The 22701-nt window shown below is 43.8% G+C and overlaps 1 protein-coding gene across 2 annotated transcripts in view; it reads left to right on the top strand.

Annotated features, from left to right (window-relative positions):
- The window catches only part of Plxna4 (plexin A4), a 452006-nt gene that overhangs the window by 268027 nt on the left and 161278 nt on the right, over positions 1-22701 (top strand). For both annotated transcript variants that reach the window (XM_021164546.2, XM_029478188.1), the window contains one exon: positions 14343-14474. In XM_021164546.2, the coding sequence (XP_021020205.1) occupies positions 14343-14474 (132 nt within the window). The remainder of the gene's footprint in view (positions 1-14342; positions 14475-22701) is intronic.

The following is a 22701-nucleotide window of genomic DNA, read 5'->3' as shown; positions in this document are numbered from 1 at the left end:
CTCCTTGCTGATTAGGGTTCACTCTGGAGACCCCAAAGAATCAGAAAGGAACAGACAGCAGCCCTCTAGTGTCAGGTACTGACTTGAGACCAAATGTCTGATATGCAGAGACCTAAGATCAACAGGGAGAAAAGGAACCAACCACACCCACGGTCCTCAGAGCACAAACCATTCTGCTTTATACCTAGGCCACTACAGGAAATGTGTAAACCCTGAGGACTGTTAGTGTCTGTGTGTGTGTGCGTGTGTGTGTGTGTGTGTGTGTGTGTGTGTGTGTGGGTGGGTGGGTGTGTGTGTAGAATGTGTAGTTTTTGAAATTTGAAACTCACATTGGAGAAGTCCCTGAAACAGTTTTAGGTAAAACTGTAAAATTTGTGCAAAGAGAGATACTTTTTTAATTCTTCAAAAGAGCTTCCTACACCCCCACCCTGATCTACCTTGGCTTCTGTTGTCCTTTTTCCTAACCTTGTCCCCCCCCCCCACACACATACATTTAGTTTATGCGTATATTATGTATGATAAAGATAGACAGATTTATGCTTATTGTGATATAATTACATGTAGCTATATATAATTATAGATATTTATTGTATATAATTTTGTAATTTGGACCTCGGGAAGCGTCTAACCTTATCATTTTGCAATGATTCCTAGAGAAAAGAGTAGTCTGAGACAAGGCAGCAGAGTTGCCAACAACTGGACGAGGCCACACTCAGGCTTTCTTCCTGGTTGGGGTCTCTCTCTTCACCACCTTCTTCCTCTCGTGAGGTTAACTCTCCTTCAGCAAAGCCTTTGTACATTAAAAGATGCTTAACCCCAAGAACAATGCCTCACTCGCTGGAATCCGAAGGTGCTGGTCATTGTGGAGGAGGTCTTTGCCCAACTATGTCTTCCCATGAGCCATTGAAAATTTATGTGGATAAAGTCCGAGTCCCATTGAAGCTACCTGGCTTTTGGGAACTGAGTCAATTTATCTGACCTTTGTCTTCTTCACTATGGAACATATGCACTAAGGGTCCAGGGCTGCCTCCTGCTGCAAACCGTTAGGATTCAGAAATAACCACGTGTCTTGGTTCTACCAGAAATATCTATGTCACAGCATAGATAGAGTAGAGCATACCTTTCCCATCTCCTTCACGGTGATCAGCTGGGAAGCAGGACATTATGGCTCTGTAGTCTGAGTCAGGGAATCTCCTGTGATAACAGCTTTAGCTTAACTCTGGTCGTGTGCTGGGTCCTGAGCTAAAATCTCCTTATCCTTACCTCTTCACAGCAGCCGAGTGTGGTCGGCTCTCTTGGTGTCTGTGGTTCACAGTGAGGAAAACAAAGGTCAGAGAAGCTGATGCATTTCCTAAAACTCCACGTAGCCAGTTCTACGCGGAATGCTGATTAGAATCTGTATCGCTTATTTAAATCATTACATTATTTAATATCTTGGGAAGGTCCAGTGTGATCGCTACTCTTGGTTGCTCACTTGACTACATCTCGACTAAAACCCAAGTGGCTGGGCACACATACGAGGGATTCTTTTCTTAGTTACAGCATTTGAAATGGAAGTCCCACTTATAATCTGAGGCTTTTGGAGTGGGAAGATACACCTGCAACCCAGATCTTTATTATTATTATTATTTATTATTATTATTATATATTTTCTTCATTTACATTTCAAATGCTCTCCCAAAAGTCCCCTATACCCATTCCCCACCCTGCTCCCCAACCCATCCATTCCTGCTTCCTGGCCCTGGCATTCCCCTGTACTGGGGCATATAACCTTTGCAAGACCAAGGGCCTCTCCTCCCATTGATGACCTATTAACCCATCCTCTGCTACATATGCAGCTAGAGACACAAGCTCTTGGTGGTGGTGGTGGTGGTGGGGATACTGGTTAGTTCATATTGTTGTTCCTCCTATAGAGTTGCAGACCCCTTTAGCTCCTTGGGCACTTTCTCTAGCTCCTCCATTGGGGGCCCTGTGTTCCATCCAATAGATGACTGTGAGCATCTACTTCTGTATTTGCCAGGTACTGGCATAGCCTCACAAGAGACAGCTATATCAGGGTCCTGTCAGCAAAATCTTGCTGGCATATGCAATAGTGTCTGAGTTTGGTGGCTATTTATGGGATGGATCCCCGGGTGAGGCAGTCTCTGGATGGTCCTTCCTTCCATCTCATCTCCGAACTTTGTCTCTGTAACTCCTTCCATGGGTATTTTGTTCCCCATTCTAAGAAGGAATGAAGTATCCACACTTTGGTTTTCCTTCTTCTTGAGTTTCATGTGTTTTGCAAATTGTATCTTGGGTATTCTAAGTTTCTGGGCTAATATCTACTTATCAATGAGTACATATCATGTGTGTTCTTTTGTGATTGGGTTACCTTACTCAGGATGATATCCTCCAGATCCATCCATTTGCCTAAGAATTTCATAGATTCATTGTTTTTAATAGCTGAGTAGTACTCCATTGTGTAAATGTACCACATTTTCTGTATCCATTCCTCTGTTGAGGGACATCTGGGTTCTTTCCAGCTTCTGGCTATTATAAACAAGGCTGCTATGAACATAATGGAACATGTGTCCTTATTACAAGTTGGAACATCTTCTGGGTATATGCAATCTAGATCTTTTGAGGTGGGAAGATCTACCTTTAACCTGGGTGACACCTTCTGGTGGAAGCCTATATAAAGGACACGGAAGAAGGGCAACCTTTGCCTGCTTGCTCTTGCTGAGAACTCCATTCCTTCGCTGGCATTAGAGTCTACATCTCCCGGATTATGGTGTATTCTGAAGACCAACTGAGATATCCAGCCTTGTGGACTGAAAAACTACTGAATTCTTGTACTTTCCTTTGATAGACATTCACTATTGGACTACTTGGAGCACAGCCCATAAACCATCATAAACCATTCCAAGAAATTATATATGTATATATATATATATATATATATATATATATATATATATATATATATATATTCTGCTTCATAGAGAACCCTGACTTCATAGAGAACTAGAAACTAACACCACCAATGTAGAATAAATGCTAGCCAAATAGATATGATGCTATTAATATGTTAATATAACATTTGCATAGTATATGAGTTCATTGATGACTGATTCTTTCAGCCATAGACTCCTATGGCCCTGGTAACTTCCTCAGTGGACAGCCTCAGTTTTCACATCTGAAGTATGGGAGAAATAATTCACACAGGGACTGCAACAATGCCAATGGGTTTTGCTCAGTGCCTCAGAGTCCTGAGATCAATAGTGTAATTGCTGTGAAACACACAGACCATAGTACCGCTGCATAAATAATTGTAATCACTGTGCCCAGTGACAGACAGGATGGCTTTCCAATATCTTATTCTAAAATGCATTTCTCTGCAATTAAATTCACAGGCTTTGGGCAGAATGAGCATCCCACATAGATAGACACATAGTATTTGTTTTCCCCGCTAGGCCCTGAGACAGTTCAATTCTAGCTCCTCCTTCTCCTCCAGGCGCTCCCTTGCTGAGGTCAGAAGTTACCATCTGACTTGAGTGTGTCTTTAGGCCCCCCACAACTGCGGGTGGGGGTGGATAAGAGGTAGTCAAAAGAGTCTTTGTCGTATCCCAGCCATCCCCTCCCTGCTGGACCCTGGGGCCCCCAGCTTTCTACATCTGTGCATTCCAACTCCATCTGGTGATGTCATCCAGGCACAGGGACACCCTTCTCAGTCCCACAACTTAAAGTCAGGGAAGGGTCCTTCTCTACAGTGTCTTTGGGGACAGATTTTCTGACTGTGAGCCATTCACATGCCGTACTCCAGGGATCAAGAATTCCAAGGCGCTCATTGGTGCCAAGTCCAAGAATTTCTTTCTCAGGGTGTCTGCCTTTTTTTTTTTTTTTTTTTTTTTTTTAAGATTGGAGAGAGGGAAACCTACAGGATTGTAGTAGAAAGAGGAAGCATACACGTAGTGGTCTATGAGATGGCACAGAGTGCCAAGAGGCTCCAGTAATTTGTTACTGGACAGTAACTGATGTCCTCACAATGGCATGTGATACCTTTAGAGGCCTTATTGCCAAGTACAGGTTTGGAGCCAAAACTGTCAACTCAAGCCTGGAGTCACTCTGATATCTTTAGTACTGTAAGCCCTGGAAGTCAAAAATACACAGGCAGGGAGGAAGGATGAAGGAGCGTGTAAGGAACCTTTCCTGGGACCCGCCATTACACTGCCTGAGATGCTTCATGAGTAAGATGGTCGTGGACAGTTCGTGGCACATGGAAGGCTTGGATTCTGTCCTGGCATTCAGTTGGATGCTGGAGGAATCTTCCATTTTTAGTGATACTTTGAGATAGGTCTTCAGTAACGTGGCACACGTGGTTGATAACTTGCCACCTTTTTGATGTATACACACACACACACACACACACACACACCACATCTATATCTATATTTCACATTTCACCTTGTTCTGGGCTTTTCAGTCTGTTACCACCTTAAAGCAACCCTCAGTTTTTCAGCCAGCAGCCAGGTGGCGCCACGTGGACCAGCGTGGCCCACAATGTGTAGCTATCATGTGGTCCTAAGGCCAAGAGGTTAAAGGAGACAGACAGACCCCTATCTTTTTTTTTTTTTTTTTTTTTGAGAAGCCCTTTCAAAGTGACTCCCCACCCTGGGAGATTAACAGATTCATCACTCCCTTGTCCCAGGTAAACAGACCGTTCTTTGCTACACAGCTGAGCACACATCTTTCCGTGCAAGGCAGTCTTCATGCTCCACAGAAAGACTGGCACCCCAGCAGGTTGATGAGGCTGTTGGGAAAGGACCAGAGCAGAGCTCATCAGTGGGAGCAGATGTCGAGCTAATACACACTTGTCTGATGCTCCTGGGGTTATTTATTTTTCAAGGAAATTGCAGAACAGTGCCTATGGGAGGAGCAACAATTGGTCTCCTGAAGTTTCCCACAAATCGCTGGAAGCAATAGAAGAAGATGAGAACCATATAGACCTGTGTTCCAGAGGCTGTTGGTGTTAGGAAACCTGGTGGTCCTCTAGGATAGTGAGATATTAGCTTAGGGGATCATGACAGGGTGTCTTAGAACTCTGGGACCCTTTGGGGTATTTTCCATTATGAATGCAGTGTACATGTTCACTAGTTAATTTAGTAAGCATCTATTAAGCAACTGGCATATACTGGCTGTTGAAGACCTTGCAGGAAGCACTGTTTCGCTATATTACCATGCACATCTTTGGGCCTCATCTGTATCTTAACTCTAACCAAGCATACTGCTTCAACTCACATCCACATGTTCTCTTACTCCTAGTGATGAAGAGCATTTCATGAGGTGCACAGTGGCCCGAGATGGGAACTCTGAGCTCCATAGTTTATCTGAGGTCACCCAACAAATCAAGCACATGCTATAGAAACTAACTAACAGGAGGCAAACGGTAGGGGTATGGATTGGTCAGTCCATGACTTGCACTGGAGCCTGGCTTCTGAACATCTGCCCTGGGAACTTTGACCCACTGGCATGGAAATAGAACATGCAGGAAGCATAAGAGGAGGAAAGAAGTGGCTTTGGAATCAGTTGGTTTGGGCAGATACCACATGGAGGAAGTGATGGGAGTGGGTAGGATGATAAAAACAAAACATCCCTAATAGTGCCCTGGGGTCAGTTTTAGAGGCACTGGTGAACTGGGTAGGTTAAGGGAAGCGGAAAGGCGATTAAAGGAAGTTGTCTTAGTTGGGGTTACTATGGTTGTGACAAAACACCATGACCAAAACAAACTGGGGAGGAAAGAGTTTCTTTGGTTTATACTTCCACATTGCTATTCATCATTCAAGGAAGTCATGGCAGGAACTCAAACAAGGCAGGAGCTGATGCAGAGACCATGGAGGGGGGGGGGTGCTGCCTATGGGCTTGCTCCTTGTGGCTTTCTTATCCTGTTTTCTTATAGAACCCAGGACCATAAGGCCAGGGATGGCACCATGTACAGTGAACTGGGCCCTCTTCCATTGATCACTAATTGAGAAAATGCCACATAGCTGGATCCCATGGAGGCATTTCTTCCATTGAGATTCCTTCCTCTCATAAAACTCAGTGCCAAGCTGACATAAAACTAGCTAGGACAGATGGGTATGGGGTGGGAGCACAGATGCAAGGCTCACTGTACCTTGGACAGGCTGGACTTGAAGGCTTTATGGTTAATATTCCATTGTTATTGGGAGGGAGTAGAGAGAGTATCCAGGAGGAGTGTTGTTTTCACTGGGGTTCTGTTCTAGGTTGATGGTGGCCATATGTAGAAAGATTAAAGGTGGAAATGACGAGGTACAGGTGAAGACACAGCTCAGAAGCTTCAGTGCTGGCATGGATAAGATAGATCTTTGGGCCCAGAGACTGGAGGACCAGAAGTCTGTGCAGACTGGTAAAGTTGGGGATGAATGGAACTTAGACAGGTCATCTTTATTCATCTGGGTCACACTTGTCGTGTCTCTACTCTGTGCCCAGCTGTGTGCTAGCACCTTCTAACTTGAGTTAGAATTTGGCCATTTCAGATAAAACAACAACAAAAAGCAATGGCGCACCACTTCAGGCAGGGGTCCACCCTTTCCAAGCCACTTCCATTTCCCTGTGCCTCTAGCTAGTCAGGAATTCCTGGATCCCTGTGGAGAGTGCTGAGTGCCTCTCACAGCCAATGCTTGCTGTGGCCCTTGCACATTAGCCTCTTCATTATGGTAACTTCGCACATGGCATGTTTCTGTGTGTGCCTGTGGTGGACATATTTCTGTGTGTGCACATGCATGTGGACAGAAAGCAAGCTTGGGTCTCGGTCTTCAGAAGCTACTAGTCTTGCTGTTTAAAATAAGGTCTCACTGGTCTGAAAGTGGCCAAGTAGGCTGGACCCACCTGTTCCAAGTTGTCACCACTGGATTAGAAATATGTACCACCTTGCCCAGCTATTTTTATGAGTAGATTCTGGGGATCAAACTCAGTTTTTCGTGTTTGCAAGGTGAATGTTTTATTGACTGAACGATCTTCCCAGCCCCAATTACTAGTTTTTATTGAAACATAATGGTTACCCCTTTATTATTTATTTTACATGCTTGGGGACATTATCATACTGACACAATGTCAATAATGATGGAGCTGTTATTATCCTGCTTTTAATAGGAGTGAAGTTATGCTTGGGAAACTTTGGGAGGATTGTCTCAGTCCACGCAGTTCCTAAGTGCCAGAGCCAGGATTCACAGTGCTTGCCCATGGGCTTTACTGCTGTCTGCCAATGCGTCCCATCTTCAGGACTCTGATCTCTCATAGTGTAGATGAGCATGGTCCATCTGCCAGGCACCAGAAGGAGCTGATGCGTGTAAAGCACATGGCAGGGTACCTGGCTCGTGGCAGGTGGAGAATTAACTAACTGCCTATTTGTACTCCTTTCTGGGAGTGGGAGCAGTCTGTCCAGGCTCCCATGCAGACAGAGAAACACGAGGAATGGCCAACCAGAGTTTGTGAGGGAAGATTACTCAGGACAAAAGGTGGTGAATAACATCAAGCTTTCAAACCCATAAGCCTGTAATGTATACTCCTGGGGCATCTCTTGGACAGGTGGAATCAAGGAGATGATTTTAAAGTAGTCTGTATTTTAAATATCTCAGTCTGAGCTGTTTCTGGTCCTTGCTTTACATGAACCATGTTAACTTTGCTTTTCATTTCTTCAGATTCTCCATCTTTTATAGTTGGAGATTTCCTCTGTATACCACTCATGCACATGTGTAGTTAGAGGCCAAGGTCCCAGGATTTTTTTCTTGATCTGGACAATGCAGGGGAAGAAGACCTAATGACTGCATAGAAGTCATCACTCAGCCCTTTGAATGTGTCTAATAGGAGACCCAAAGGGACCAGTTTTGCCGGCAGTGTTTGGTAAAGTGGATGTGGCGTGGGATTCATGCACACGCAGTGCCTGTCTAATTAATTGCTGTTTACAGTTTTGCTGTTCCTTTTGCGTTCTCTTTCTCCTGGCTAGGATTAGGAAATCAAAACAAAGAGCTTCATTGTGCTATTCTGGGGCAACTTAAACAGGATAAACATGGGTGTGGGGTCCAGGCTCACTTTCTAAGTTTCAGATCAGGGAGGCACACCACACCACACCATGTAGTAGAATTCACATGGACAGGGAAAGGGCCCAACTGCCTACCAGGGCCTATGTAGGGAAGCTCCAGCAACATCTTGTCCCTGGATTCTTTCCCATCGGTGTAAAATAGGGAAGCCCTTCATCATGAGAGTAAAGAAAGATGTCAGTGGGTATTTGTATTCATTCCTTCATTCATTCATTCACTCACTCACTCATTCACTTAGCAAACATCTGAGAAGCTACTCTGTGCATGGTTCAAGGGTTCAAGAGATACGTTTTAATAAAGGTTTCTACATTCCAGGAAGAGGTCACACAATAAGCATAATAACCGAGTGCACTGTAGAGTAAGGCATAGGGCAACAGGAGCTGTGAGAGAAGAAAGGGGGCTGGAGAAGACAAATGAGAAGTGGCAGCTAGGGACCATGGGTAATTTTCAAAACAAAAGCTCTGGGGAAATTCAAGGTGAAAGTGAGATTTTCTCAACAGATGTCTTTGGTTTGTAGTTAGGTACGTACTGGTAGGAAGTGGGTATGCAGGGCATGAGGGAAGCCTGCTTGGTAGTGGGTATACTTCTCAATGCCAAGAATCAGATGAGAACATGAGGCCCCAGTTCACCACCATACAAAGCTGGCCTCTCCTCTCCACGGATAAAGAGGGATTGATGGATCACCTTCCCCAAATGTCAAAGGTCCTCGGGTCTCACCTCATACTGACCTCTCTGATGACCTCCTGCATCCTCCTCATCATCATCACCAGAGTTGAAAAACCAGCCCTCACCACCTTTTGTAAAACTACACCAGGGAACTTCCAAAGGCTGTGTTTCAACTGAGAGCCACTTCTTTGGAGACAAAACCTGTGTATATTTGTGGGTGTGTTTATGTATGTGTACAAATGGATATGTGCATGTGTGTGATACTGTAGCACCTCATACTAGAGTTGGTTTCTCAGATCGTCCATTAAACTATGTCATTGACTCTGGCATTCTGTGCTATAGTTTTCTTTTTTTTCTTTCTTTTATTTGCTTCAGTAGCCTGTGTGACAAGATGCTGAGAAAAGGTGACCAGTGCTATATCAGCTAGCGCCTGTGGTAATCAAATGAACAAACTACACACCTAGGATCCAATGGCTGTTGATGTGTCTTCCTGAGAGAATCAGAGCCCTATAGTGCTCGTCTGTCCTTGTGCCCTCATCATGACTTCTGCCTCAATGATAAGGCCAGGCAACAGAGATAGCCAAAGTCATGCACCTGAGGCTTCTGAAAGGAAGAGCTAAAGCCAGAGTCCTTCTCCTTCCTCCTTAGGTGCTGACTAAGGGTGGGGTGGGGACATCTAGTTTTTGTACCTAGACACAGCCTAGCATCCAGGCAGGTGTAGCTGTTCATGATGAAGCTAGAGGAGAATATGCAGGGAGGGAGGAGAGAGGGAGGTGCAGGGGTGGCCCACGTCTTCTGAGATGAATGGCACTGTTTGCTCATTAGGGAGATTATTTCAAGCAAGACGGCAGCCAGAACGCTCTAGTGCAAGCATCTGCCTGCTACTGGGAGACGATATTTATTGTTCAATCCTTCAATGGATGTAAATAAACAGCCCGGCCCAGATAATGTTCCAATAAACAAACAAGCAGCTGCCAGGAGCTCCCTGGATGGCTGACCTTTGTGGAGGCCACCCTGCTGATGTTTCAATAGCAGTCTGCCTGGCAGCCCAGAGACTCACTGTGCCAGGGATGGAGATAGGTGCCTTGTCAACTGGTGGATAGGCAGGGGGCCAGAAGGCTGGAAGGACAAGGGCTGGCTGCCTAGAAAGAGTCTGGGCTGGAAACTGACTGGCTGGAGAAGGAGGGTAGAGTAACCTGGTCTTCCAGTGTGTGTGTGTGTGTGTGTGTGTGTGTGTGTGTGTGTGTGTCCACTAAGCCACAATGGAGGGAATGGACCAGTACATGCTCAATGCTGTAATAAAGGCTCCTGTATGGGCCACAACGATGTGATATTCAATTGTTAAGTCCTAGTGTGACCTCTCCAGTTATCAATACTGAAGTACATCTGTGTATTTGGTAGTTAGCCCATTACCATCTAATTGTCTGCCTGCCACCTTCTCCCCAGCAGATGTAGCTCCTATAGCCGGAAGCCTCCAGAAACCTGCTCCCACAGCAAGTGTTTTGACCGGTTGGTCTGATACCACAAGCAGATGTTACATATGTTGTCTATCATCCAGGGTAGTAAGAGTCCTGTCGTGCAGGAGGCATGCCCAGAGTATGGGAAGGAAAGGTAGGAGTATGTCCAAAGGAGCCTAGCTAATGGGAGGCTGGATCAGAACCACGGCCATGCATATGAGCATCTTTCCTGGCCTGAAGGAGGCCATACTACAGGCTGAGGCTTACAGCTCCCGGACAGCATATGCATGAGGACTCTGAAACACACTGGGATATGCTACAGATGGCAGTTCCCTGGGAGATTCTAGTGTATTGTCATTGAGTAAAATCTATGCCTATCATACCCCCAAGAGGATAGTCACCAAGATAAATTCTTCCTTCATTATGCCTCTTACATTGATTCTGTCTAGCAACTTAGAGCCCATTGTTGGGTTGCTAGAATGTAGTTTTCATTTACTCAACAATGAGTTACCAAGTACCAACCATATCCTACAGTATATGAGGACTGCAACAGAGATGACATCCACCCTTGAGACTCATACCAGCAGGGCTGTTTTCCTCATCACAGGTCTTCTCTTACTGTCAGCCCATGGAAGACAGAGCTTCATTCTGTAGCTCTGTCCCCATTGTTGATTTTTTGTTGTTGTTAGATTTAAAAGCTTAGAATCTTCTGGAGGTTTTCTGGTCCCTTCTATGGATCATGCATTAAAAAAAAAAAAAAAAAAAAAAGACTAGTGGCACACAAGTGCTTTGGGAGTTCTCTGTTCTATTTCTCCATGCAGAAATATGTCTTTTCCTGTCTCTAAGTCAGTTCTACTTCTTTGGTCAAATTGCCTGAGATCCCATGGAGACTCATTATGTTAAAATACCTTTCCATGTGGAGCCTTGTCAAAGGCTTTTGGAAAAACTAAACAGCAAGCAGGAATGTGCTGATCTAGCAATTGGGAGAGACCTGAGTTCTAGGCTAGCCTGACATTGGCTTCCCAAAGAACTTTGAGCAAGACTCAGCTCAGTTTCCACTTCAGTCTATTCATCAATAAAGATGAGAATAATTATGCTGACAGTCAACATTATAAACATTTTATGATCATCAGATGAGAGACTGATCCTTAAAAATATGTTGCAAGGTCTAAAACAAAAAATATAAGGGCTTATTATTTGGAAAATCCACAACCATGTCTTCATTCCTATGTGCATTCCTCCCCAAAAGAACTGTAGTAAAGTCATGCTTCCTCTAACCAACCCCTGGGTAATATTTGTACAACACAGACTCCTAGAATGAAAATTTATATTATCAATAGCGCGGAGTTAAGGGTTAGGGTTTTAGGTCCAGTGAAAGGGTTCAGTATAGTGTGTAAACTCATAGAAACATGGACAGGTCTGGGTGTGATTTCATGTCCACATTCACTAGACATACAACCTTGGACAGGTTACTTAACCACCCATGCCTCATCCACAAGCATGGGCAATATTAATATTGGTGACAGATTTGTGATATGTGAAGGCCAGCCACATTGCCTAGTTCATGAAGAATACTTCTTATTTGTCTAGGTAGAGTCTGGAGAACTGGGCGCTAGTCCATTCAATCCTAAAATTTAGGATTTTATACCAAGCAGCCAATTCTATAATAAACTTTTGCTTATATCTTGTGTCTGGTTATCTCAGGAAGCAGACACATGAGTCTGTTTCTTTCTGTAGTATATAAAACTGTGGTCTGGATTGGGGTAGGAGAGGAGAAGGAGAAGAGATACGTTCCCAGTTGCTCTCCGACTCCAGCAGACTAGGGAAAGTAGGAAATAAAAAAGGCCAGGTCTATGAAAGTTTGCCCCATTGGTATCTACAGGATCTTTACTTCTTTCATATGATGTTTATCACATCTAGCATGTCACTCTATCCTAGGGAGCAAGAAGTTAGAGGTAGGTAGTAAGGAATGCTGCTAAATCACTAAATCTAACTTCTAATGGGGATCAGATCAAGGGCATGGGATGGAGCTTAGGACTACCAGCTTTCCTTATGGGAGCCTGTGCTTTTCAGAAGCCCAAGAGAGTCAGAGATCAGCCAGGGTGCTCAGTATCACTCTATGCTCCCATTCTGTGGATCCTCCCAGCAGGAGATGAAGCCTGGTTGGGCCACTGGCCATAAACATCACTCCATTGCCAGACTGGTTTTGTGAAGCAGCATGAATTTCTGCTTCACATTGGTGGCTCAGCAGTGGATGCAAAAATGGGGCTCTAGGACACTGAATTGTTTCCACTGCAGGGGGAGCGTCACTCTGCAGAGCCTCTGCTGGCTTTCCTGTTATTTGTTTTCATGAGCATAATGGGAAATCAGCAAAGAGAAGCCTTCATTTCATTTATTTGTTCATTTGAAAAAATAAATACCTGTCTGGAAACCCATTAAATAAATAAATAAATAAATAAATAAATAAATAAATAAATAGTGGTCAAACGATCAAACATGACCACAAAATCAGCTAGCATCCAAGTTCGGGGAACTCATCAGAAACAAGAGAGTCTGCCGATCTGATGCATTATTTGTCAGCAGTTTTGTTGTCATGTTCTATCATTTAGTTCCTCTGAATAATTCTTTTATTCTCCTTGATCTCTTAAGAGGTTGAAACTTATAAGGTAAAAATTAAAAAGGTTACATAATGGACACACTCAGAATGTAATGTGTTCTTTAGTTTTGTTATTGAAATCACTAACCTTTCCCCACAGATGCCTTGTGAACCCTTCTGTTAGCAGTATGCTATCAAGTCCTCTGATCCCATAGCTCTCACCTAGCTACATCCTCAGGAGTGCTTGTCCCAACTTGCATGGCTGGTACCATTCACATAGGGCAGTGCGCCTGCCGGATTTGTGCACTTAAATTTCAGATGGCTCTAGAGACTTGGGCCAGAGGCCAGATGAGCATTGTGTACAGTTGGGAAGTCCAAATCTTTTCTAGGTTTATTTTCAGTGATGGTGTGGGTGGGACATCTCTTCTGGTGATTTCCAGATTGTCTAAATATTTCTAGGAAGGAGTTGGGGGTAGCCCAGGGAATGTCATTAGATAATAATCAAAGTATCCTTGAAAGGTTGAGGATGGCTCATATCTGAGGCACATTTTTCTGTGGTTTCCTTCAGTTGAGCCATGAATAGAACCTCCCAAGCTTTCTCAGGACTGATCATCTATTCTAAACCCTGAAGTGTAAGCTGCTGGCTTTTATGAACCAAAGGAGATCAGGGATGTGCAGCTTCTGGGATTGGCTCCTCTCCCAAAACAGAACAGTGATATCTTGGTAGAATTATCAGTGACTAAGCTCATATCCATATATCAAAAACATTTCTGCTAATAAATGTTAGCCCTTCTCATTGTCTTTCTCATGCAGGTTGATCCTCTGATCTGAAGCTGCCTCAGTTACCCAAACCTAGACCCTTCATCGTGATACCAGCCCCATACTCGCCTCTAAAGGCCAGCACGGCCTCAGTGAACTGATCCTAGGGCAGAAAACCAGACACTTTACAAAGCTCAGATTGGTCACTCCCCTCCCTTCTCTGTGAACTTGCATTAGTAGATCGCAGCAGGCTTCTGACACTTATGTCTTTGGTTTTGGACTCTAAGCTCTGCAGAAGCAGAGCTCTCTACTCCTCTTGGCTGTTGGGAGTGTCTCCAGGCTGAAGCTGGGTTGTGAGCAATACAAAATCTAAACTCATTGTAGTAGGTTGGATAGATGTCCTTCATGGTCTCGGGCATTTGAATGTCTGATCCTCATTTGGTTGTGTTATTTGGGGAACCTTAGGGAGCATGGCTCTGTTGGAGGAAGCATGTCATAGAACCTGGCCTTGGAGTATGAAATATTTCAACTACTGCTAAGTTTGTTTTCTCTGCTTCATGTTTGTGGTCCGAGGTGTGAGTCCTCAGCCTCCCACTCCTGCCACCATGTCTACCACTTGCTGCCATGCTTGTCATAGATTCTTATCCCTCTGGGACCATAGGCTCAGATAAGCTGTTTCTTATCTAAGAAGGCTTGGCTATTTTTATCACGGCAACAGAAAAGGAACTGATACATTGACCTCACCTTTCCCCTTTCTCTTCTCTGCAGATCCGGGTTGATGGGCCCAAGGGAAATGCCCTCCAATATGAGACTGTGCAGGTGGTGGACTCAGGACCAGTCCTCCGGGACATGGCCTTTTCCAAGGACCACGAGCAACTCTACATCATGTCAGAAAGGCAGGTAAGGCTGTTGAGCTCTGCTCGACATTTGTCTTGCAACTAAATACTAGCCCGTGGCTCCATAGAAACCTACAGGAGCCAGCTGCAGAAAGGTGATTTGATTTATTTGGCTCAGTGTGTTTCCCTGCACTTATACTGCCTAGGGACTGGGGCTGTGTATGTTGTAACGGGAATGGAACATTTGAAATATGAAAATATCCACATGTCTAGTACAAATTCACTGGCTTCAAAATGATGAGGTGGATAGGCTCAAAGCCAACATTTCCTACTTTGAAGAAAATCTCAAGGGTAGAATCCCAAGTTCTTGGTCAGATTTCCCCATGCAAAGGACAACCACTGATCGAAAGTCACATTTCTGGTCTGAAGAGGTTTGTGTGATGGCAAAGACTTGGTGTCGTAAAAAACCTCGGTGAGTAGCATAGGAGAGCCAGGTAGATGAAGGTTTGAAAAGCATTCAGTGCAGTGAAATGAGATGATACATCATGTGCTTCAAGCCTTCTTGTCTACCTCCAGATTTGTGGAACCTCTAGAAGGTTATATGAAAGCCAATCTGTGAACAGTGAGCACACAGGCTTGGTTGCTGGCGAAGACTAAAGGACTTAGTAATGTTAGGTTTGGTTCTGGAGCTTAGTCCCATGCTAAGTAAATTGTTCATGGGTCCTCAGTGCAGACAAGTGACCCATTTATAGCAAGCAAATGAATATTCCCCTGAGCAATTCCATATAATTAAAGGTGTTTAGTCCTTTAGTTAGTCCTCTAACTCATTGCCCAGAGTGTTACATTCTATAATATATCACGGAGCCCCAAAGTGTGACTAGGCAATGCTGCACCTCTGCCCTATTGTTTCTAGGGGTTCATATTGGAAGCTGTCCATTTAGCTCATGAATATAGATGCCTTGGTACTGAGTGACAGAGGCAGTAGCCATGAGGGACAGCTCTCTCTTTTATTCATCTTCATTTCTGGGCCTGAACTCTCTGGAGGACTCTGCTGACAGAGTCTAGATTGTTCTGCCAGTCCCAACTCCACAGAGTGAGGGATATGAATTCCACATTATGCCACCCACAGGACTTGTGCATTATGCCCTGGAAGCCCACAGCAGCCCCACCCTCCATAGGAGCTTGATGACATCTTCTCTCAGTGTGGGTCTCTGGATCTGCCAGCTTCAGCAATACAGGGATTCATTGTGGTGTCTGCTGGAGTCTACCGTGATTTGAGGATGGTGAAATGTTTTGCTCTGGGGTTGGATACAACTGACATGGAATGAACAGCTGGTGATGTATCCATCTTCCTGTCTGCATTTTTTTCTTTCCTTAAGGTGATTCCCCATTCTTTACTCTTTGCCTAACTCTACGGCCATAGGAGATGGGGAGAAGAATGGGTTTCCTAGATGGAATTGAAATTTTTAAGGAAGCCCAACATGAATTACAACATCGAACATATTTCAACATGCCTTACCTGATCTGAAACATGGAATTTCTAAACCTAGCACTTAAAACACGAAAGGAGTTTAAAAGATGTGACAGCTAAATGTCTAGTGTGAGTGATCAGTCCTCTCTGGCAGCTCTGAGAGTGAGCATCCCTCCGCCTTTGAAGAACCCAGCTGGAGACTTACTTGTCTCTTTGTTCTAAAGGTGCTCCAGTTTTCTCTAGTGTGCTCTCTCCCCACTCTGATTTGGTAAGGTGGGAACTTGATTATGACATATTAGACAGGAAAGGAAGACAGGAGTGAGAAGACCAGTTGCCCATCCATTTTGGAATTGCCCTTCACAGGGACGGAACATGAAATCCACAGGTCTCATTGCCTATGTCAACACTTGTATCCAGTGGGTTCCTGGATTCTTTGTGTAGCACATTAGTTAAGGGCACAGGACTTGGCACCACAATATCTGAGTGTATTAGTCACTAGTAACTAATATGACCATATCCCTGACAGGAATAGCTTAAAGGAGATTTTATTAACTCATGGTTCAAGGAATAGAGTCCCTCACGGTAAAGAAGACTAGTGTAGTTCAGTTCATTGCAATTGGAGCTTGGAGTGTCTTATTTATAGTGAGGTATCAACCAAGAAAAACAGAACACAAGCTAGATGTGGGCTTAGGTTATAATCCTGAAAAACCTTCTCCCAGTCATTTTATCCCATTAGCTTGGCCTCATGTTCCAAAGAGCTCAGAACCTCTCACACCAGCACCACCATCTGAGGGCCAAGTGTTCGAACACATGAGCCTGTGGGAGGCATTTCACACACAAACTGTAATGCTGTGAATTAACCCTTATGCTTCTATTTGCTAAATGTAGTATCATATGAACTCCAGTAAGTTCTGGAGTTCATAAAAGATCAGCATCCTCTACTATCTAACAGCCAGAGCTCCAAACAAAAAGCAACATGACATATATAGCAAGTGTAGCCATGAAATTAATCCCTGGATTTAAAGGAGACCTACCCTGTCTGGTGACTCTAGACACTTTGTTTGAGTTCCATCTTCTGATTTTCTTTCTCTTCAAATGTGATTAAAACACTGACCAAAAAGACTTAGAGGAGGAAAAGGTTCCTCTCAGTTTACAGGTCACAGTCCACCATTGATGGAAGCCAAGGCAGAAGTTCAAGGTATGAAGTGAGGCAGAGATACTGGAGAAATGCTCTTACTGATTTGCTCTCTATGGTTTGCTCAGCTGGTTTTCTTAGACATCACAGAACCTCCTGATGATGGCTGGCACTGCTGACAGTGGGCTCGATCCATGTACGCCAATCATTAAAATCAACAACAAAAACCTCACAGATGCAACCATAGGTCAAGCTAATGGAGGCAGTCCCTCTATTGGGTTCCTTCTTCCAGGTGACTCTACTTTGTGTCAAGTTGATAAATAATTAGCACACTCCCAGTCTTGGCTTTGTCATCTGTAACCTAAGAGTGATAATGATGAGCAGCTTCACTTGAGAGCTTGAATAACCCAAGAGTAACATGTACTAGTCTTCAGATTACTATTTTTTCCTATAAAGAGAATAAAGACTTAGATATTCCTGAAGTATGTGAATTAATAATGTGAAATACCAAGGAGATAGTTCTGGGATCTGTGGCCTTTTCCCAGATATCTTCAACTAATGTGTAGTTGAGGATCCATGGACCATATGCGCTCTGTTGCATCATCCAATTCTGCTGTCTTGACATAAAGCTGCTGTTGATAACATAAAAATAAACAGCTGTGGCAGTGCACAGTGCTACTTCGTTCATAAAATGTGTAGCAGGCAATAGTTTTACAAAACTTGAGTCAGTCCTTCAGTGGCAACACATTGAAAGATTCCCCTATCATTGGTGGAGCTACTGTGTAAAGAGGCTCAGAAATTCAAGAAGCAAAGATGTCATCTATGAGCAGCATTGCTTAGAAAAACCAAGCTGTCTTTGGATTATTGTTTCTAAGGTCCCTCAACATCCTGAATTTCCTGTTTCCTTTGTGGTTGCTGCTTCTTGATCACTACCTGGTGCCTTCTCCTCTTTCCTTTATCCTTTTAGTGTTATATTATTATTTAATGATGGTAGGCAGTCTCATGACTTCACATCTCGTCTGATGTTCTCTAATCAGCCTGTCTAATATAGCTACTCACAGATATTGCCATATAGGTACATTCCATACACTTTCAACTTAACATGCCCAAGACCACATTTCTCATATTCCTCTCTAGCACTCCTCATTTGTAGTAATCTCTATCTTTCTTAATAGCAACCAAGTTATTCAAGCTAAAAACTTTACAGACATCCTTAACTTCTTTTTCAACCCATGACTCCACATCTAACATATCAGAAAAATTATTGATTCTTTAAGATATTTATAAAATATGATAATTTCCCTTATCACTGCTACCACTCTGGATCAAGACTGATATTTTCAATAGACTTTCTTTATTTTTTTCTGTGACCACCATTATTTTCCCAAACTTTTCAAGGCAAATAACCCAATCTCTTAAGGCTTAAGTTAAAGCATGTCATTTTACCAGCACTGACAAGGACCCAGAAAGCCTGTGAAGTCCTGCTATTCATGTCTGAAGGTTGTTTTTTGTTTGTTTGCTTGTTTTTTAAGAGTATTGGGTATCCCACCTTGAACTTGAATTTGCTATGCTTCTTCCCTGTTGCTGTGATAAATCACCTAGACTAAAAGCCACTTAGGGGAAAAGGGAGTTGTTTGATTTACAATCCTAGCTTCTAGTCCATCACATGGGAATGTCACAGTGGCAGGAACTTCAAGTTGCTAGTCATATCTAGCAACAGTCTAGACCAGAGATATAAAACCAAATACATGCTTGTTTGATTTCTTGCCAAGATCCCAATTTCTGTATGCTTACATAGTTTAGATCTTTTGAGTAGAGAATGATTCTTCCCACAGTGGGTTGAGTCTACCCATGTCACTTAAGGCAATCAAGATTATCCCTCTATGAACATGCCCATAGGTCAACATGCTGTAAATAGACCCTGATTGAAAACTCTTTCCCCAGGTCAGCCTAGATTTTGTTAAGTTGGCAATTAAAGCTAACCATCACACCCACCATTCCTAGTGATACTTTTTATGCTCTATCTTCTAGAATTATCTGACCTTAACACCCTCTATCTCACTCTTCTCTCATACCAACTCTGCAGAATCAGGGAAGGGTGAGTAAGTGTTCCAGACAAAGAAATGCTCCTGATGACAGTCCTTTGCTGTGCCAGGCATGCTCATACCTTTGGGTCTTTGCTGTTATGATCCTCATGCCTGAAGTTGCCTCCAGGCATGGAATCCCAAGGCTGACTCTCTTCCAAATGTTTGCTTCCAAGAGGTTCCCCTGAGATCCTCAGAAAATTCCAACCTGCTCTCCACGAGGTCCAACAACTACGAACTCCCCATATTTATCTATTTCTAGCTAGGCTACTTAGTCTCTTCTTATGCATGCCATGCACAGTATTTACTTGCATGTCTTTCTCCTTTAGAATGTAAACACTGGGAGAATAAGAATGTTGGCATTTCATCATTTAAGTTCATGTATGACTGGGGTACATAAGCTCATGCATTTGCCAACCTCTTGAGAAAGCCTGAGAAAGTTTCCCCTTGGCCATATGGTGAGAGGCTCAGACAGAAGCATTAATTTTGAATGTATGCAGCATGAGAACAGAAACATTATTATGTTTTATCTTTTTAGTTCACTTATATATCATAGCCCTCTAGAATAATATCAGACACATAAGAATGTAGTACATATGTGTTAAATGGGTAAGAAAATAAACAAGTTGAGCTCCTCCTGGATTCTATGACCTTGAGCTTCTTGTTTCAATTATGTTACTCTGACTTGTTCCCCTCACTGGACTCTGAAAGCTGACCACAAACCACCCCAGGGTCTACACTTTCCAACCTCATTAGACAGGCAGACTCACTCTTACACCTAGAGCAATGGCAATCTGAATCATAGCCCACTTCAGGGTTAAGAACCTGTGTCAGAGGGAGCTGATAGTGGAGAATGCCAGCCACAATCCACCACATTTGCCGAGAGAGAGAGAGAGAGAGAGAGAGAGAGAGAGAGAGAGAGAGAGAGAGAGAGAGACTCTTCCACTCTTCATTTGAAGCTCTTGAGATTGCTGCAGGACAGTTGCCTAATGGAACTTTTGGTTCTGGTGCTGTGTCTGATGAAAGAGCAAGGAGGCATCCTGGTGAGCAGTGGAGAGAGAAGAGAGACTCTGGAGGCTGCAAGCAAGCTAGCTAACTTCTTCTACCACTGGTGTTTTTCTGTTCCTCTTGGCAAAGAAATTCAAGTTCTAGACTTGGGCCCTGCTCAAAGTCATCCTATGATTTTCTCCTCTGATTCCCTTGTGTCAGCCTCCACTGTATCGCTAAACTTGTGCAGTTCCTTCCAGATGAAGGACCTTGGCCATCTTCTCATGCCTGGTTGGTTATCTATGCATGCCTCCTTCTTGTGTTGCTGATTGCCTATCTAGAGATGATCTCCCATCCAACATCAGCATTATGGCTTCTTCCTGACTTTCTTGTTTCTTCCACTGCCTAATGGCCTGAACATTCCCTGTTGGCTTATTTTTCTTCTCAGTGCCTTGGCATGGGAATCTCCAGAGGACTTTGTCTCTCTTGTGTTTGGAACTAGGAGAATGTTTTTCCTAAAGTAAAGGCCCTAAAAATTCCTCTAAATTCTTGTGCAGTTGCTGCCAAGGGCAGAGTCATAGGCCTAAATATAAGGTGCAACCCTTCTCTGGAGGCCCTGGGTACTAAAGATTTAGATGAGCTTGGGGTAAGACCCAGAAAGTATTGGTTCTGTGAGTTCCTTACCAGCTCTGTGATGCCACTGCTGGGCCTGAAAAAATTCCCACTTGGGCATGTAGTAAGAGGCTACGGCAATATGGTCTGCCTTGGACTCATCCTTGCCCATTCCCAGGCTCCTTTTGTGATGCTGACCTCTGCTGCCTCTGCCCCATTTACAATATATTGTATTCAACACTAGGGGGAGAAGAGCTTGGCAACCAGGGCAAGATTCTGCGTACATTTTGTCATTGTGATACATAATGGCTCTATAGACACGGAAGATCCAGAGAATCTTTGTGTTGCAGTTTGAAGCTCTGCTTGGATTCCAGATGACCTCTCACCATGGGCTAGCTCTAAATGTGAGAAGAGATGGTGGGATGGCAGTGGTGAGGAAATCTCATGACAGCAGAGATAGAGAATGAAGTGGGCAGGTGACTGTATGAAGACACCTGTGTGATATGCATGTCTGCTATTTCCTGGCTCTGTAACTCCAACCAATTTACTAGCTCCCTCAACCCCCCTTATTCATTGGATTCCCCAACAACTACTTACTAAGCATCTACTGGGAAGCAAGCATTCATGTAAATCTTAGGAATTCTGTGTGGATCCAGGTACCAACATCATCTTCTTTAGGTATCATACTTTCTGGAAAATTGAAGGACTGTGTAAATAAATTGAGTTATACCTAACCCTGTCTAGCTTCCAAATGAATGAGACTTAAGACTATCACTTACTTATTTAGCTTTGTGCAATTACTGGGGGATTACCCCTAATCTATTTTTCTATCGACGAGACTGGGATGGCTACTTCCCCAGATGTGCTCCTCAAATACTCCCTTGCTCTTTGTGTCTTCCCAGGTTATGTCTGCTCCATCATTCTGTCCTGGGGGCACATTTTGTTCAGGCATGTGCTTCTGGTCCATCATATCTAATGTAGACCTCCTCTTCTCCAAGTCCTCTTCCTCCCCCCTGTTCCTTTTCTCTCTCCTCATGGTCCCTATCTGTGACTGTCAGCCTAGTAACTCTATTCTTCCCAGTAATTGGCTGTTGCTATTTTTATTTAACCAATAGTTTTAAATTGGGCAGCAAGGTTTGTACAACAATGGCTGGTGTTTGTGGGAATTCGCTGGTCTAGAGGCATCCAGATCTTAAGGTGTAGAATTTAGCATTTAAATATATAGTAGCACCAGACCAACCCACTATGTCAGGTAATAGTGAGCACTGTGGAAAACAGGCTGACTTGGGAGTAAAGCGATATCTCAGAGAGTGATAGAGATGCTCTTTGAAAGAAAGTCCACAGGAAACTGTTCCTGGGGAAGGGACCTTCTGAGCAAATAAAATGAGGTGGCAGAAGTTGACTGCTGGGGTAAGAGACATCCAGGCACTGGGAAAGACCTCAAGCTCTGAGGTCCCAAGAACATAGTAGGGTTGCAGTGAGAGAGTAGTGTATGGTGGTAGGGCCATTGTGGAGAGGAGTCACACAAGGGACTCATTTGATATCTTTACAATAGGAATGTAAGAAGTGGGGTCAATCTACACTTGCAGTGAGGATTAAATGAGATGCATCTAGAGAATGCTTATCTTGGCATCTGGTAGCTGGACTACACTGAGCACAGGTGGGTGCTTTGTTGGATTATTTGCAAGCTGTGCCATCGGTAGCCAGAACTTCTGTTTTCTCACTGTGGGCTCCTGTCTCTCACTCAGCCATCACTGCCCTCCATGGAGACCTTTTCCTTGGGGTGAATGAATGCACACTGCCAGTTGTCATTGTCCTTTGCCATAGCACACTTGATTATTTCTGTGTTGTTTATGGCTCTCTCATTTCCCCCCTTTACCACTCACTTGCATGTGTGCATATATGTAAGTGCACAGACATACATGTCCACACACATACTTCTTCCCTTGTTCCTTTCTCTCTCTCTCTCTCTCTCTCTCTCTCTCTCTCTCTCTCTCTCTCT

The sequence above is a fragment of the Mus caroli genome, chromosome 6 (genome assembly GCF_900094665.2).
Source record: "Mus caroli chromosome 6, CAROLI_EIJ_v1.1, whole genome shotgun sequence".
NCBI lineage: Eukaryota > Metazoa > Chordata > Mammalia > Rodentia > Muridae > Mus > Mus caroli.
This window is presented reverse-complemented; position numbering and strand designations above follow the sequence as displayed.